Genomic DNA, 12,538 nt, shown 5'->3' on the forward strand with positions numbered 1-12,538 from the left:
ATGTCCCCATCTGAAAAACAGGGACAACGTTCCTCCCTCAGCCAGCCACTATGGGGCTAAAATGAGACCACATCTGTCAAGGGTTTGGCCCTCACCTCCCTCCCTGCTGGACGGCATCCTTGGTGGGCAGAGGTGGGCTTCGGGCAGACCAAGCCGTGCTGAGCTAGGACCAGGAGTGCTAGTGCCACTGTTTGTCTATGGAGAGGGAGGCCTCAGTGCTGAGGGCCAAGCAAATATTTGTGGTTATGGATTAACTCGAACTCCAGGCTGTCATGGCGGCAGGACGGCGAACTTGCAGTATCTCCACGACCCGCCCCTGTGAGTCCCCCTCCAGGCAGGTCTATGAGGGGTGTGGAGGGAGGGCTGCCCCCGGGAGAAGAGAGCTAGGTGGTGATGAGGGTTGAATCTCCAGCCAGGGTGCTCGACAAGCCTGAGCTTGGGGTAAAAGGACACAAGGCCCTCCACAGGCCAGGCCTGGCAGCCACAGTCCCAGGTCCCTTTGCCATGCGCCTCCCTCTTTCCAGGCCAAGGGTCCCCAGGGCCCAGGGCCATTCCAACAGACAGTTTGGAGCCCAGGACCCTCCATTCTCCCCACCCCACTTCCACCTTTCGGGGTGTCGGATTTGAACAAATCTCAGAAGCGGCCTCAGAGGGAGTCGGCAAGAATGGAGAGCAGGGTCCGGCAGGGTGTGCAGAGGGCCACGTGGCCTATCCACTGGGGAGGGTTCCTTGATCTCTGGCCACCAGGGCTATCTCTGTGGCCTTTTGGGGCACCTGGTGGTTTGGGGCAGGGGTTGAATTTCCAGGCCTAAAACCACACAGGCCTGGCCTTGAGTCCTGGCTCTGCGAGTAATGCATGGATGTAAACATGGAGACCCAGGACCTTGCCTCAGTCTTCCGAGTCTGGTGCCTGCAGTGTACTGATGGTGTGAGACCCTACTCCTGGAGGATGGGGGACAGAATCTGATCGATCCCCTGGGTTGGTGACTTCCCTGTGCAATCAACGGAGACCAGCGAGGGTTGGATTTTTAATAAACCACTTAACTCCTCCGAGTCTCAGTTTCCCCCTCTATGAAATGGGGTTGACAGCATTAATAGCTACCTCCTGGGTGGTTGTGAGCCTTAACTGAAGTCATAATATCTCATGTTTACTGAGCATGAGCTATGTGCAAAGCCTGTTTTGAGAGCTTTACGTGGACTAACTCCTTTAATTCTCACAACACCCTTTAAGGCACAAATACACCACGTTATTCCATCCATTTTACAAATGAGGAAACTGAGGCATGGAGCAGTTAAGCATCTTGCCCAACATTGCCCTCCAGTAAGTGCTGGAGCTGGAATTTGCACCGTGCAGTCTGGCTTCATGGCCTGCCCTGTGAATCCTGTAAAAATTGTTTGAAAGACACCATGAGTGTCCAATCAACGTTAGCTAATATTCTCAGCCCAGTCATCAGACCGGCAGAGGCAGCCACCCCACTGTCCCCAGGGAGGACACAAACATCCTGGCACCCTCTCCACCGCATTCTGGAGCTGCTTTCTAGGCAGGCATTGTGAGCTCAGCCCCACGTACAGTGGGCAGCCGAGGCCTTCTGAGGCTGGCTATGTCTCTAGCGAACAAGGACCCTCAATCCCAGCTTCCGACCTGACGGCCAGCACACAGGGACAGCCCTTTCATTCCGCTTCCACCTGGGGGTGCAGGCAGAGCAGCAGCGGGGGTAGGCACTGCCCGGAGCTCAGAAGTCCTCCTCAGACAGGTGCCAGCGCCTCCAGAATGTGGCGGCTCACAAGCCTCCTGCTGTTCGTGGCCACCTGGGGAATTTCCGGCACACCAGCTCCTCTTGGTAAGGCCACCCCACCCCTACCCCAGGACTCTTGTGCCCTCAAGGCCCTGGTGGGCATCTGCCCAGGCCTTCACAGCTTCCACCATCTCTCTGAGCCCTGGGTGAGGTGAGGGGCAGATGGGAATGGCAGGAATCAACTGACAAGTTCCAGGTAGGCCAGCTGCCAGAGTGCCACACAGGGGCTGCCAGGGCAGGCATGCGTGATGGCAGGGAGCCCCGCGATGACCTCCTAAAGCTCCCTCCTCCACACGGGGATGGTCACAGAGTCCCCTGGGCCTTCCCTCTCCACCCACTCACTCCCTCAACTGTGAAGACCCCAGGCCCAGGCTACCACCCACACAATCCAGCACAGCCTCCCCTACTCAAATGCACACTGGCCTCACGGCTGCCCTGCCCCAACCCCTTTCCTGGTCTCCACAGCCAACGGGAGGAGGTCATGATTCTTGGGGAGGTCCGCAGGACACACGGGCCCCTAGAGCCACACCAGGCTGTTGGTTTCATTTGTGCCTTTATAGAGCTGTTTATCTGCTTGGGACCTGCACCTCCACCCTTTCCCAAGGTGCCCTCAGCTCAGGCATACCCTCCTCTAGGATGCCTTTCCCTCCATCCCTTCTTGCTCACACCCCCAACTTGATCTCTCCCTCCTGTGCCCTGCACCCAAGACAGACACTTCACAGAGCCCAGGAGACACCTGGGGACCCTTCCTGGGTGATAGGTCTGTCTATCCTCCAGGTGTCCCTGCCCAAGGGGAGAAGCATGGGGAATACTTGGTTGGGGGAGGAGAGGAAGACTGGGGGGATGTGTCAAGATGGGGCTGCACGTGGTGTACTGGCAGAAGAGTGAGATGATTTAACTTGGCAGCCTTTACAGCAGCAGCCAGGGCTTGAGTGCTTATCTCTGGGCCAGGGACTGTATTGGATGTTTTACGTGACAGTCTCATCCCCATGTTTTTGGATGAGTAAATTGAACCTTAGAAAGGTAAAGACACTGGCTCAAGGTCACAGAGAGATCGGGGTGGGGTTCACAGGGAGGCCTGTCCATCTCAGAGCAAGGCTTCGTCCTCCAACTGCCATCTGCTTCCTGGGGAGGAAAAGAGCAGAGGACCCCTGCGCCAAGCCATGACCTAGAATTAGAATGAGTCTTGAGGGGGCGGAGACAAGACCTTCCCAGGCTCTCCCAGCTCTGCTTCCTCAGACCCCCTCATGGCCCCAGTCCCTCTTAGGCCCCTCCACCAAGGTGAGCTCCCCCTCCCTCCAAAACCAGACTCAGTGTTCTCCAGCAGCGAGCGTGCCCATCAGGTGCTGCGGATCCGCAAACGTGCCAACTCCTTCCTGGAGGAGCTCCGTCACAGCAGCCTGGAGCGGGAGTGCATAGAGGAGATCTGTGACTTCGAGGAGGCCAAGGAAATTTTCCAAAATGTGGATGACACAGTAAGGCCACCATGGGTCCAGAGGAGGAGGCTCAGGGGCGAGATGGCAACCAGCAGGGGCCTGGAGGAGCAGGTGGGGACTCAATGCTGAGGCCCTCTTAGGAGTTGTGGGGGTGGCTGAGTGGAGCGATTAGGATGCTGGCCCTATGATGTCGGCCAGGCACATGTGACGCAAGAAACAGAATTCAGGAAGAAGCTCCAGGAAAGAGTGTGGGGCGACCCTAGGTGGGGACTCCCACCAGCCACAGTGTAGGTGGTTCAGTCCACCCTCCAGCCACCGCTGAGCACCACTGCCTCCCCGTCCCACCTCACAAAGAGGGGACCTAAAGACCACCCTGCTTCCACCCATGCCTCTGCTGATCAGGGTGTGTGTGTGACCGAAACTCACTTCTGTCCACATAAAATCGCTCACTCTGTGCCTCACATCAAAGGGAGAAAATCTGATTGTTCAGGGGGTCGGAAGACAGGGTCTGTGTCCTATTTGTCTAAGGGTCAGAGTCCTTTGGAGCCCCCAGAGCCCTGTGGACGTGGCCCTAGGTAGTAGGGTGAGCTTGGTAACGGGGCTGGCTTCCTGAGACAAGGCTCAGACCCGCTCTGTCCCTGGGGATCGCTTCAGCCACTAGGACCTGAAAATTGTGCGCGGCCTGGGCCCCCTTCCAAGGCATCCAGGGATGCTTTCCAGTGGAGGCTTTCAGGGCAGGAGACCCTCTGGCCTGCACCCTCTCTTGCCCTCAGCCTCCACCTCCTTGACTGGACCCCCATCTGGACCTCCATCCCCACCACCTCTTTCCCCAGTGGCCTCCCTGGCAGACGCCACAGTGACTTTCTGCAGGCACATATCTGATCACATCAAGTCCCCACCGTGCTCCCACCTCACCCATGGTCTCTCAGCCCCAGCAGGCCTTGGCTGGCCTCTCTGATGGAGCAGGCATCAGGCACAGGCCGTGGGTCTCAACGTGGGCTGGGTGGTCCCGGACCAGCAGCAGCCGCCGCAGCAGCAACCCTGGTACCTGGTTAGGAACGCAGACCCTCTGCCCCCATCCTCCCAACTCTGAAGAACACTGGCTTAGGGAAAGGCGGGATGCTCAGGGGTCCCCCAAAGCCCGCAGGCAGAGGGAGTGATGGGACTGGAAGGAGGCCGAGTGACTTGGTGAGGGATTCGGGTCCCTTGCATGCCAGAGGCTGCTGTGGGAGCGGACAGTCGCGAGAGCAGCACTGCAACTGCATGGGGAGAGGGTGTTGCTCCAGGGACGTGGGATGGAGGCTGGGCGCGGGCTGGTGGCGCTGGAGGGCGGGGGAGGGGCAGGGAGCACCAGCTCCTAGCAGCCAACGACCATCGGGCGTCGATCCCTGTTTGTCTGGAAGCCCTCCCCTCCCCTGCCCGCTCACCCGCTGCCCTGCCCCACCCGGGCGCGCCCCCTCCGCACACCGGCTGCAGGCGCCTGACGCTGCCCGCTCTCTCCGCAGCTGGCCTTCTGGTCCAAGCACGTCGGTGAGTGCGTTCTAGATCCCCGGCTGGACTACCGGCGCCCGCGCCCCTCGGGGTCTCTGGCCGCTGACCCCCCACCCCGCCTTGTGTCGCAGACGGTGACCAGTGCTTGGTCTTGCCCTTGGAGCACCCGTGCGCCAGCCTGTGCTGCGGGCACGGCACGTGCATCGACGGCATCGGCAGCTTCAGCTGCGACTGCCGCAGCGGCTGGGAGGGCCGCTTCTGCCAGCGCGGTGAGGGGGAGAGGGGGGCGCGGGCGGGCGGCGGGGCGGGGCTGGGGCCGGGTTGGGGGCGCGGCACCAGCGCCAGCTGCCCGCGCCCTCCCCTGCCCGCAGAGGTGAGCTTCCTCAATTGCTCGCTGGACAACGGCGGCTGCACGCATTACTGCCTAGAAGAGGTGGGCTGGCGGCGCTGTAGCTGTGCGCCTGGCTACAAGCTGGGGGACGACCTCCTGCAGTGTCAGCCCGCAGGTGAGAAGCCCCCAATACATCGCCCAGGAATCACGCTGGGCGCGGCGCGGGGGGCTCAGGAGGGTTTCTAGGGAGGGAGCGAGGAACAGAGTTGAGCCTTGGGGCAGCGGCAGACGCGCCCCAACACCGGGGCCACTGTTAGCGCAATCAGCCCGGGAGCTGGGGGCGCCCTCCGCTTTCCCTGCTTCCTTTCTTCCTGGCGTCCCCGCCTTCCTCCGGGCGCCCCTGCGCACCTGGGGCCACCTCCTGGAGCGCGAGCTCAGTGGTGGCTCCGCTCCCCAGTCTGAGCGTATCTGGGGCCAGGGGTGCAGCGTCCTCCTCCATGTAGCCTGGCTGCGTTTTTCTCTGACGTTGTCCGGCGTGCATCGCATTTGCCTCTTTACCCCCTTGCTTCCTTGAGGAGAGAACAGAATCCCGATTCTGCCTTCTTCTATATTTTCCTTTTTATGCATTTTAATCAAATTTATATATGTATGAAACTTTAAAAATCAGAGTTTTACAACTCTTACATTTCAGCATGCTGTTCCTTGGCATGGGTCCTTTTTTCATTCATTTTCATTAAAAGGTGGACGCTTTTAATGTGGAAATTCCTATCTTCTGCCTCTAGGGACATTTATCACCTATTTCTTCTACAATCTCCCCTTTATTTCCTCTATTTTCTCTTTCTGGACCTCCCATTATTCAGACCTCTTTCCTCTAGTTTTATTGTCTCTTCTATTTCCCATCTCTTTGACTTTGTGTTTTCTTTCAGGGAACTTTCTTTTTTTTGAGATGGAGTTTCACTCTTGTTGTCCCAGGCTGGAGTGCAATGACGTGATCTCAGCTCACCACAACCTCCGCCTCCTGGATTCAAGCGATTCTCCTGCCGCAGCCTCCCGAGTAGCTGGGATTACAGGCATGCGCCACCACGCCCAGCTAATTTTGTGTTTTTAGTAGAGAAGGGGTTTCTCCGTGTTGGTCAAGCTGGTCTTGAACTCCTGACCTCAGGTGATCCACCTGCCTTGGCCTCCTAAAGTGCTGGGATTACAGGCGTGAGCCACCGCGCCCAGCCTCTTTCAGGGAACTGTCTACAACTTTATAATTCAATTCTTCTGCAGAAAAAAATTTTTGGCCAGGCTCAGTAGCTCAGACCTATAATTCCAGCACTTTGAGAGGCTGAGGTGGGAGGATTGCTTGAGCTTGGGAGTTTGAGACTAGCCTGGGCAACACAGTGAGACCCTGTCTCTATTTTTAAAAAAAGTAAAAAAAGATCTAAAAATTTAACTTTTTATTTTGAAATAATTAGATATTTCCAGGAAGCTGCAAAGAAATGCCTGGTGGGCCTGTTGGCCTGTGGGTTTCCTGCAAGGCCATGGGAAGGCCCTGCCATTGGCAGAACCCCAGATTGTGAGGGCTTTCCTTTTAGGTTGCTTTCTAAGAGGACTCCTCCAAGCTCTTGGAGGATGGAAGACGCTCACCCATGGTGTTCGGCCCCTCAAAGCAGGGTGGGGCAGGGGAGCTGGTGCCTGTGCAGGCTGTGGACATTTGCATGACTCCCTGTGGTCAGCTAAGAGCACCACTCCTTCCTGAAGCGAGGCCTGAAGTCCCTAGTCAGAGCCTCTGGTTCACCTTCTGCAGGCAGGGAGAGGGGAGTCAAGCCAGTGAGGAGGGCTTTCGCAGTTTCTCTTACAAACTCTCAACATGCCCTCCCACCTGCACTGCCTTCCTGGAAGCCCCACAGCCTCCTATGGTTCCATGGTCCAGTCCTTCAGCTTCTGGGCGCCCCCATCACGGGCTGAGATTTTTGCTTTCCAGTCTGCCAAGTCAGTTACTGTGTCCATCCATCTGCTGTCAGCTTCTGGAATTGTTGCTGTTGTGCCCTTTCCATTCTTTTGTTATGATGCAGCTCCCCTGCTGACGACGTCCCATTGCTCTTTTAAGTCTAGATATCTGGACTGGGCATTCAAGGCCCATTTTGAGCAGAGTCGGGCTGACCTTCCAGCCCTCAGTTCTCCATGGAGTATGCGCTCTCTTCTTGGCAGGGAGGCCTCACAAACATGCCATGCCTACTGTAGGAGCTCTCCAAGAATGCTCACCTCCTTCTCCCTATAATTCCTTTCCTCTGTGAGGAGCTCAGCAGCATCCCATTATGAGACCTTACTAATCCCAGGGATCACCCCCAACAGCCCTGGGGTACAATGAGCTTTTAAGAAGTTTAACCACCTATGTAAGGAGACACAGGCAGTGGGCGATGCTGCCTGGCCTGACTCTTGCCATTGGGTGGTACTGTTTGTTGACTGACTGACTGACTGAAGGGGGTTTGTAATTTGTATCTCAGGGATTACCCCCAACAGCCCTGGGGTACAATGAGCCTTCAAGAAGTTTAACAACCTATGTAAGGACACACAGCCAGTGGGTGATGCTGCCTGGTCTGACTCTTGCCATTCAGTGGCACTGTTTGTTGACTGACTGACTGACTGACTGACTGGCTGACTGGAGGGGGTTTATAGCTAATATTAATGGAGTGGTCTAAGTATCATTGGTTCCTTGAACCCTGCACTGTGGCAAAGTGGCCCACAGGCTGGAGGAGGACCAAGACAGGAGGGCAGTCTCGGGAGGAGTGCCTGGCAGGCCCCTCACCACCTCTGCCTACCTCAGTGAAGTTCCCTTGTGGGAGGCCCTGGAAGCGGATGGAGAAGAAGCGCAGTCACCTGAAACGAGACACGGAAGACCAAGAAGACCAAGTAGATCCGCGGCTCATTGATGGGAAGATGACCAGGCGGGGAGACAGCCCCTGGCAGGTGGGAGGCAAGGCAGCACTGGCTGCTCACGTGCTGGGTCCGGGATCACTGAGTCCATCCTGGCAGCTATGCTCAGGGTGCAGAAACCGAGAGGGAAGCACTGCCATTGCTTTTGGGGGATGATGAAGGTGGGGGATGCTTCAGGGAAAGATGGATGCAACCTGAGGGGAGAGGAGCAGCCAGGGTGGGTGAGGGGAGGGGCATGGGGGCATGGAGGGGTCTGCAGGAGGGAGGGTTACAGTTTCTAAAAAGAGCTGGAAAGACACTGCTCTGCTGGCGGGATTTTAGGCAGAAGCCCTGCTGATGGGAGAGGGCTAGGAGGGAGGGCCGGGCCTGAGTACCCCTCCAGCCTCCACATGGGAACTGACACTTACTAGGTTCCCCTCTCTGCCAGGCATGGGGGAGACAGGAACCAACAAGTGGGGGTATTTGCCCTGGGGACTCAGACTCTGCAAGGGTCAGGACCCCAAAGACCGGGCAGCCCAGTGGGACCACAGCCAGGACGGCCCTTCAAGATAGGGGCTGAGGGAGGCCCAAGGGGAACATCCAGGCAGCCTGGGAGCCACAAAGTCTTCCTGGAAGACACAAGGCCTGGCCAAGCCTCTAAGGATGAGAGGAGCTCGCTGGGCGACATTGGGTGTGGCTGAGGGTGACTGAAACAGTATGAACAGTGCAGGAACAGCATGGGCAAAGGCAGGAAGACACCCTGGGACAGGCTGACACTGTAAAATGGGCAAAAATAGAAAATGCCAGAAAGGGCCTAAGCCTATGCCCATATGACCAGGGAACCCAGGAAAGTGCATATGAAACCCAGGTGCCCTGGACTGGAGGCTGTCAGGAGGCAGCCCTGTGATGTCATCATCCCACCCCATTCCAGGTGGTCCTGCTGGACTCTAAGAAGAAGCTGGCCTGCGGGGCAGTGCTCATCCACCCCTCCTGGGTGCTGACAGCGGCCCACTGCATGGATGAGTCCAAGAAGCTCCTTGTCAGGCTTGGTATGGGCTGGAGCCAGGCAGAAGGGGGCTGCCAGAGGCCTGGGTAGGGGGACCAGGCAGGCCGTTCAGGTTTGGGGGACCCCGCTCCCCAGGTGCTTAAGCAAGAGGCTTCTTGAACTCCACAGAAGGTGTTTGGGGGGAAGAGGCCTATGTGCCCCCACCCTGCCCACCCCTGTACACCTAGTATTTTGCAGTAGGGGGTTCTCTGGTGCCCTCTTCGAATCTGGGCACAGGTACCTGCACACACACGTTTGTGAGGGGCTACACAGACCTTCACCTCTCCACTCCCACTCATGTGGAGCAGGCTCTGTGTGGGCCTCAGCACCCTTGGGTGCAGAGACCAGCAAGGCCTGGCCTCAGGGCTGTGCCTCCCACAGACTGACAGGGATGGAGCTGTACAGAGGCAGCCCTAGCGTCTGCCAAAGCCACAAGCTGCTTCCCTAGCAGGCTGGGGGCACCTATGCATTGGCCCTATGGCAATTTCTGGAGGGGGGTCTGGCTCAACTCTTTATGCCAAAAAGAAGGAAAAGCATATTGAGAAAGGCCAAATTCACATTTCCTACAGCATAATCTATGGCCAGTGGCCCCCCGTGGGGCTTGGCTTAGAATTCCCAGCTGCTCTTCCCAGGGAACCATCAGTCTGGACCGAGAGGACCTTCTCTCTCAGGTGGGACCCGGCCCTGTCCTCCCTGGCAGTGCCGTGTTCTGGGGGTCCTCCTCTCTGGGTCTCACTGCCCCTGGGGTCTCTCCAGCTACCTTTGCTCCACGTTCCTTTGTGGCTCTGGTCTGTGTCTGGGGTTTCCAGGGGTCTCGGGCTTCCCTGCTGCCCATTCCTTCTCTGGTCTCACGGCTCCATGACTCCTGAAAACCAACCAGCATCCTGCCCCTTTGGGATTGACACCTGTTGGCCACTCCTTCTGGCAGGAAAAGTCACCGTTGATAGGGTTCCACAGCATAGACAGGTGGCTCCGCGCCAGTGCCTGGGACGTGTGGGTGCACAGTCTCCGGGTGAACCTTCTTCAGGCCCTCTGCCCAGGCCTGCAGGGGCACAGCAGTGGGTGGGCCTCAGGAAAGTGCCACTGGGGAGAGGCTCCCCGCAGCCCACTCTGACTGTGCCCTCTGCCCTGCAGGAGAGTATGACCTGCGGCGCTGGGAGAAGTGGGAGCTGGACCTGGACATCAAGGAGGTCTTCGTCCACCCCAACTACAGCAAGAGCACCACCGACAATGACATCGCACTGCTGCACCTGGCCCAGCCCGCCACCCTCTCGCAGACCATAGTGCCCATCTGCCTCCCGGACAGCGGCCTTGCAGAGCGCGAGCTCAATCAGGCCGGCCAGGAGACCCTCGTGACGGGCTGGGGCTACCACAGCAGCCGAGAGAAGGAGGCCAAGAGAAACCGCACCTTCGTCCTCAACTTCATCAAGATTCCCGTGGTCCCGCACAATGAGTGCAGCGAGGTCATGAGCAACATGGTGTCTGAGAACATGCTGTGTGCGGGCATCCTCGGGGACCGGCAGGATGCCTGCGAGGGCGACAGTGGGGGGCCCATGGTCGCCTCCTTCCACGGCACCTGGTTCCTGGTGGGCCTGGTGAGCTGGGGTGAGGGCTGCGGGCTCCTTCACAACTACGGCGTTTACACCAAAGTCAGCCGCTACCTCGACTGGATCCACGGGCACATCAGAGACAAGGAAGCCCCCCGGAAGAGCTGGGCACCTTAGTGACCCTCCCTGTGGAGCTGGGCTTTTGCGTGGCAATGGATGGGACATTAAAGGGACATGTAACTAGCACACCGGCCTGCTGTTCTGTCTGTCCTTCCATCCCTCTTTTGGGCTCTTCTGGAGGGAAGTAACATTTACTGAGCACCTATTGTATGTCACATGCCTTATGAATAGAATCTTAACTCCTAGAGCAACTCTGTGGGGTGGGGAGGAGCAGATCCAAGTTTTGCGGGGTCTAAAGCTGTGTGTGTTGAGGGGGATACTCTGTTTATGAAAAAGAATAAAAAACACAACCACGAAGCTGCTAGAGCCTTTTCCAGGGCTTTGGGAAGAGCCTGTGCAAGCCGGGGATGCTGAAGGTGAGGCTTGACCAGCTTTCCAGCTAGCCCAGCTATGAGGTAGACATGTTTAGCTCATATCACAGAGGAGGAAACTAAGGGGTCTGAAAGGTTTACATGGTGGAGCCAGGATTCAAATCTAGGTCTAACTCCAAAACCCAGGTGCTTTTTTCTGTTCTCCACTGTCCTGGAGGACAGGTGCTCGGTGTGGAGGCCACTATTAGCTCTGTAGGGAAGCAGCCAGAGACCCAGAAAGTGTTGGTTCAGCCCAGAATGAGCTCACAGTGTCGCGGGGGAAGCTGTTTAAGAACAATGTTACACCATCATGAACAGCAGTAAGAAAGAGGCTCTGGCTTAACCTGGCCTGATAGGCCTAATTGGATGAGACAGAAATAAGTCAAGGATGCTCTGATTTGAAATCATGAAGTACATGATGAAAAGAAATGGTGGTGAGATAAAGCTGAGAAAATTCATCTAAAGCCCAAAATTAGTCTAGCTCTGTGTGTGGCCTCAGGCAAGTCTTTTTCTCCTCTCTGAGTGTGATGGTTAATTTTAGGTGTCGATTTGACTGGATGAAGGGATACCCAGATGGCTGGCGAAGCATGATTTCTGGGTGTGTCTGTGAGATGTTCTGGAGGAGATGGGCCACTGAGTCGGTGGGCTATGTGGGGAAGATCCGCCCTCAGTGTGGGCAGGCACCATCCAATCAGCTGGGGACCCAGACAGAATAAAAAGGCAGAGGACAGGTGAATTATCTGTCTCTCCTAGAGCTGGGACACCCTTCTCCTGCCCTTGGACATCATTTCCGGGTTCTCAGGCCTTTGGACTCTGAGACTTACACCAGTGGCCCTCCAGATTCTCCAGCCATTAGCCCTGTACTGAGGATCCTGCTATCAGCTCCCCTGGTTCTGAGGCCTTGAGACCTGGACTGAGCCAGGCCGGCTTCCCTGGCTCTCCAGCTGGCAGGTCTGCCATGGGACTCCTCAGCCTCACTGATCACAGAAGCCAAATCCTTAATAAGCCCCTTCTCATCTATCTGTGTCTATATATACATCCTATTAGTTCTGTCTCTGGAGAACCCTGACTAATCCAGGGGACATCAGTAAAATGAAGGGATTGAATGAGAGCACTGGTTCTACACCCTGGCTGCACATTTGCATCTCCCGGACAGCCTTTTTTTTTTTTTTTTTTTTTGAGGTGGAGTCTCACTCTGTCTCCCAGGCTGGAGTGCAATGGTGCGATCTCGGCTCACTGCAACCTCCGCCTCCCGGGTTCAAGTGATTCTCCTGCCTCAGCCTCTTGAGTAACTGGGATTACAGGTGCATGCTAGTAGAGATGGGGTTTCACCATGTTGGCCAGGCTGGTCTCAAACTCCTGACTTCATGATCCGTCTGCCTTGCCTCCCAAAATCCTGGGATTACAGGCGTGAGCCACCGTGCCCAGCCCCGGAGAGCTTTTAAAAACACTGATGTGGCC

General features: G+C 56.9%; 1 protein-coding gene across 4 annotated transcripts; it reads left to right on the top strand.

The window, feature by feature from the left end:
* The first annotated feature begins 251 nt into the window (after positions 1-251).
* Positions 252-11,048, top strand: PROC (protein C, inactivator of coagulation factors Va and VIIIa). Of its 4 annotated transcripts, none has more exons than XM_019022853.3 (9): positions 252-318; positions 1,755-1,841; positions 3,105-3,271; positions 4,738-4,762; positions 4,855-4,992; positions 5,095-5,229; positions 7,867-8,009; positions 8,887-9,004; positions 10,135-11,047. In XM_019022853.3, exons 1-9 carry the CDS (start codon positions 273-275, stop codon positions 10,722-10,724), a joined length of 1,449 nt encoding a protein of 482 aa, XP_018878398.1. In that variant the 5' UTR covers positions 252-272; the 3' UTR covers positions 10,725-11,047. The 4 variants fall into 4 exon arrangements, with proteins under 4 accessions (XP_018878398.1, XP_004032563.1, XP_018878397.1 ...); XM_004032515.3 differs by having other exon boundaries at positions 1,751-1,841; positions 10,135-11,046; XM_019022852.3 differs by having other exon boundaries at positions 4,855-5,229; positions 10,135-11,048.
* The last annotated feature ends 1,490 nt before the right edge of the window (positions 11,049-12,538 follow it).

This window comes from Gorilla gorilla, chromosome 11 (assembly GCF_029281585.2).
Source record: "Gorilla gorilla gorilla isolate KB3781 chromosome 11, NHGRI_mGorGor1-v2.1_pri, whole genome shotgun sequence".
NCBI lineage: Eukaryota > Metazoa > Chordata > Mammalia > Primates > Hominidae > Gorilla > Gorilla gorilla.

Excerpts from the sequence above, each read along its gene's own strand:
- PROC (XM_019022852.3), top strand. The coding sequence starts at position 273 with ATGGCGGCAGGACGGCGAACTTGCAGTATCTCCACGACCCGCCCCT. Across the intron at positions 319-1,754 it reads TATCTCCACGACCCGCCCCT|GTGCCAGCGCCTCCAGAATG; the intron begins GTGAGTCCCCCT and ends CTCCTCAGACAG. Across the intron at positions 4,763-4,854 it reads CTTCTGGTCCAAGCACGTCG|ACGGTGACCAGTGCTTGGTC; the intron begins GTGAGTGCGTTC and ends CTTGTGTCGCAG.